We start from the raw sequence: 5156 nt of genomic DNA on the forward strand, positions 1-5156 counted from the left end.
TCTAGACTGTAAATCAGGGCAAAGATTGTGTATTGTGTTCCAGCCTTTAACTAAAATAAGAAAACAATTAGTCATGGACACATGGCAACAAATTCTTCATTTGCAACCCACTGGTGCACCCCTCAAAATTCACGAGTGTGTGGCATATTAAGGTTAAATAATGGCTTTTGGACAATCAGCCACATGTGGGACACATAAGGACCACCCTTTACAAAACTCAACCATACAGGAAAACCATATGAGGTCCATATATCAGCCACATCTGTCTTTATGATTTGGCTCATTTTGGGTTGAGTAATGGCACTGTTTTGGTTCAGTTCTGGCTAAAAAGATGTGAACCAGTTCTAGGACGGCAAACACACACTTCACACTTCAGCTGCTGACATTGGTCAGATCTGAGCCAAAGGAAATTTGCTGACTGGGTCATGACGTACGCCCCTGAATAGACTGTACTACAAAAACTAAATAACTTTAAAAATGCTAAATCCTGTAGTGGGAGTGGTCAATAGTGGTTTCTGGATGAACAAACAAAATGAAAAGGGCTTGCTCATGGGGTTTGCAGTTTATGGGTGAGCCATAGACAAATCTTCAAACACATGCTCACAGTAGTTACACATAGCTAAGCACAGCTATTCAGATTATGAGAAATTATAGAAATTATGAGATATCAAGCTTAATTTGTGAGATATGAAGTCACAATTTTTACATATGTAGCCACAATAGGGAAAGGATAGTTGAAATGTTTCATATTTTTGTGCTCTATGTTAAGCGATGTAATTCATGAAAAACTTATTTACAGTTATAAAATTACAGTTCTTTATATTTCTAAATTTATGCAACTTTTTTTCTCTCATTTTCTGTCTTTGTGTAGGACTGAAAAGCAATCGCTATCATTTTACTTCACAAGCTCTGGTTGAACATTGAGTGCTCATACTCTGTAAAATTGACATACGTTGAAAGTGATTGTTTTGAACTGACTTGCGAAACAGAACTAATCCACCATGGCACGCGAACAAGACTACCACACTATCATGTATGGGCTGGAGGAGCTTGATTTGCAAATGAGCTCAGTGCCCAGTGATCTTGTACTGATAGGTGAACATGCTTTTCCACTTGTCATGAATCCAAAAGGTCAGGTGCTGATGGCTGCATCTTATTACGGTAAAGGACGTATGGTGGTGTTGGGACATGAGCAATACCTAACACGCTTTCCCGGCCTCATAAAGAATGCCCTAAAGTGGCTCATGCCAAGTACTGGTGATGCTGGCATTGTAGGAATTCAGAAGAGTTTACGTTCAGTAGCTGCAAACTTGAAAGACTGCCCTATCAAGACAGAGCTAGGAGACTTTCGAAGTGGATTAGCTGTTTATATCACAGATGCTTACAGTGTTGAGAAGTGTGCAAAGGATCTGATTGCTTTCATCAAAGCTGGGGGTGGCTTGATTATGGCTGGCCAGGCCTGGCATTGGGCTGGAACCCACCCACAAGAAAATACTCTAAAGAACTTCCCAGGAAACAAGGTGTGCAGTGTTGCAGGAATTTACTTCTCGAAGCGCTATGGAAAAGTTGGCATTTTTCCTGTTCCAAAACAAATCCCTTATAGTTGGCTTGCTTTATCGTAAGTTCAGCAGACATTCTTACTTTTTATCTGTTTTTTTTAAAGAAAGCATACATTTCACCAGCTGTTTTCAATTGTTACTTTTCAGTACAGGCAAGGACTTTAAGGATGACCTACAGATCCTGCTAGAAGGTGTGTCCGAGTTTGATGTCCAAGGTAAGGATATAGCATCTGAGGTGATGGTGCATGGACCATTAGCATTTCCCATTGCAGTCACTCCAGCTGGAAAAACATTCATTGCTGGTGCCTATTATGGGCAAGGTCGAGTTATTCTGTTATCACATGAATGCTACATGGACCGGGACTCTCTGTCCACTTTCCTGATCAACGCTATCAAGTGGCTTGACGAAGATCGCAAGGGTGTTATTGGGATACTACCCAGCCGAAAGGGAGCCCACAGGGTACTGAGCAAATCTGGTTTAGATTGCCAGTTGACCGGTTTCAGAAAAGATTTAAGCGTCTACGTTTGCACTTCATACAGTGATGCCCAGTGTGCAGAGATCCAAGAATTTGTTGCTGAAGGTGGAGGTCTTATGATTGGGGGTCATGCTTGGCATTGGGCCCAGACCCACAGTGGCCACAATGTGATGACTGATTACCCAGGAAATCACATTCTTAATAAGATGGGATTGTCTCTCTTGGGCAGCATCTTGATTAGAGGGTTATATAAAGCCCCAGAAATTGGGCAAAATTATAAAGAGGGGTACCACTTTCGTAACATGCTGCATCGGTTTGCTGAACATGTATACCTGGGGAAAGAACTGACTAATCATGAACAGAGCTGCTTGAAGCAGCTGGGCAATGACTGTGCCATTTATCTTCAAATGCGATGTCACGACAGCGCCGCCTATACTTCAATGGTAGCACTTCTCAGTGACATAGTGAAGAAGTTTGGAGTTCCACAAGTGTCTAGTAAGAGCCCTGTTAAAAGTGCCAAAGACCGCCTGATGCTCTACATTGGGTCTGAGGTATACAAAGTGTCACCTGATCCTGATGCCCTTCTTCCATACATCATCAAGGACAGACCTAAGTTGCCCACTGTGTCTAAAGCAAGAGTTCGGATCAGTGCCAAAACTAAAGGTATGAAAGTTTTTCCGCCAAAGTGGAGGTTAAATGTTATTTTTTGTTTAAGTTTCAAAATACTTGAGCAAAATAAGAATGCAATTTCTTGTTTCAGGCTCTGAAGAATGGATAAGCACAGGCTTATATCTTTCTCCTGGTATGAAGACGAACATAGCAGTACCTCCAGAGATCATTAGGAAAAATTGGCAGGTGATGAATAAAGTCTCTGCCTGTATATTACATGTTAACAATGAAGGAATAGTTGCTGCATGTAGTATACTTGATAGATGCAAACTTATTGCTCATTGGAGAGCATGTTATTAACATGAGGAGGTAACACTTTTTGCAGGTCCAACTTGGTTGCCAAACAGATAATATTGGTGGAGCAGAGGTTCTGAAACGGGCTCCTGTTGTCCATGAGCGATTCCCTTTGGATGCAGAGATGGTCCAAGTCTGCAATCTATGGGGAGGGCTCATCTACATAATAGCACCTCCCCAAAGCAAAGTGGATGGGGTAGAAATTGTCGTGCAGGATGCTGTACAGGCTCCATACTTTAAGTCTGGTAAGAATTCTGAATGAGCATCACAGTGAGGTTTCTATTCAGAACATTTAACATTGTATAATAAAACGTTTCAATGCTAACTTGTTTCATCCCTCAGGAGAGACTAGTGTAGCTGACTGGGTGAACAGGATCCGTCAGGCACCCGCCCCCTGGGCGGAGCTTGAGTTTGAGAACATCATCATGACATTAGAATCAGAATTTATAAGGAGTCTAGACCGTCCTGATGAGGTGGCTAAACTTTGGGATACCATAATGAGAAGCATAGCTGACCTGGCAGCAAAGCCTGGCAAGTTCCCCCGAAAGGAGCGGTTTGTTGCAGATGTTCAGATCTCTGCCGGTTGGTGGTACTATTAAATACTCTCAGTGTCTTTGTTAGGATAAAGAACCATCACTATTACAACAGAATCATGACATTAATATTAGTTACACTCACACTGTCCTGGTGATAACATTGTTCCTCCTTTCCTCGTGCAGGTTTCATGCATTCTGGATATCCAATCATGATGAAGACTGTCTCTGCCCCAGAACTTGTAAATGTACAGAGAGCCTATAAAAAGGGTCTTTGGGGACAAATTCACGAGCTGGGTCATAACCAACAGCGTAGAGTTTGGGAGTTCCCTCCGCACACCACTGAGTGCACAAACAACCTGTGGTCACTGTATGTACATGAGGAAGTGCTGGGTTTAAACAGGTCTAAAGCTCATCCAGATTTAATTCCAAAAAACCGCCAGGCTCGTATCAAATCATATTGCGATGGCGGTAAGGATTTAAAAAACTGGAGAATGTGGACAGCACTCGAGACTTACATGCAGGTGCGAACAGACTGCGTATAATGTTTTAACAGATTTAATCAGTTAAATTCTTCTTCTTTTTTTTTTTAAGTGTTTAAAGGGAACCCCAGGAAGACTTGTATGGCTTAATATAACATAAATAATGCATCTTACTGAAATGTAATAGAAAACCCATGAAAGATTTATGTTATTTCCAAAAAATCGGATTTCACTCGGTATCCGGGGGCATTTAGACCCTTGCGGGAAAAATCGATGGTACGGCATTTGGTTTACACCTGCGCTCATGTCTATTGCCACCTGCAAGCTGTATGAGTATTTTATTTTCCAAGTTGTAAAAACAACAGCAGGTAGCGCCGGTAGCTCACAGCATGTAGACATTTCACGTCATCGAAATAATGGCGCCCCCATTATGTGGATTTTTTTTAAATAAAACTTTCATGGGTTTTCTACTACATATTTCAGTGAGAGACATCATTATATTAAGTTTAAAGCAATAATGCATTATTTGTGAGGCTTGGAAGTAATAATGTACCCTTTTAAAAAATAATAATAATAATAATAAAAAAAAAATAATAATAATAATAATAATAATAATAACAAATTTTATTTATTTTATTTTATTTTTTTCTCCAGCTTCAGGAAAAATTTGGCTGGGATGCTTTCAAGAAAGTTTTTACTAGCTACGATGGCATGGATGGAGTGCCAAATGACAATGCAGAGAAGATGAATCTATATGCTGAGACCTTCTCTAAGGTGGTCAAAATGAATCTGTGCCCCTTCTTCAAAGCGTGGGGTTGGCCCATCCAGCCTGACACACAAAAGAAAATCTCTCATCTCCCTGAGTGGAGTGACCATCCTATGGTCCAGTACGCATAAGAACATCGCAGATAACTTTTAAAAAGTATGTTTTGCCAGTTTTAATGTAGCTAATAGCTAAGATTAGGCACAGAAGATGATATATGTTTACCTGCAATGTTATGGAAATTAACTTTTCTCATTTGATTTAATAAGCACATAGATAGCAATTGATTCATATCAGCGTAAAGCATAGAATGTGGCTTTTTTAAAATTATTTGAAATATTCTGAGCACTTGCTATTAACTAAAGGTGGCTATAGGCTAA

At 40.4% G+C, this 5156-nt stretch overlaps 1 protein-coding gene across 1 annotated transcript in view; it reads left to right on the forward strand.

Annotated features, from left to right (window-relative positions):
* Positions 1–4911, forward strand: part of LOC127158147 (TRPM8 channel-associated factor homolog) — a 35690-nt gene extending 30779 nt beyond the window's left edge. The window contains exons 2-8 of the mRNA XM_051101303.1: positions 872–1618; positions 1707–2698; positions 2796–2890; positions 3030–3243; positions 3341–3580; positions 3718–4055; positions 4668–4911. Coding sequence (XP_050957260.1) covers positions 1002–1618; positions 1707–2698; positions 2796–2890; positions 3030–3243; positions 3341–3580; positions 3718–4055; positions 4668–4910 — 2739 coding nt within the window. The 5' untranslated portion in view covers positions 872–1001 and the 3' untranslated portion in view covers position 4911. The remainder of the gene's footprint in view (positions 1–871; positions 1619–1706; positions 2699–2795; positions 2891–3029; positions 3244–3340; positions 3581–3717; positions 4056–4667) is intronic.
* Positions 4912–5156: the final 245 nt, after the last annotated feature.

The sequence above is a fragment of the Labeo rohita genome, unplaced genomic scaffold, assembly GCF_022985175.1.
Source record: "Labeo rohita strain BAU-BD-2019 unplaced genomic scaffold, IGBB_LRoh.1.0 scaffold_136, whole genome shotgun sequence".
NCBI classification, from domain to species: domain Eukaryota; kingdom Metazoa; phylum Chordata; class Actinopteri; order Cypriniformes; family Cyprinidae; genus Labeo; species Labeo rohita.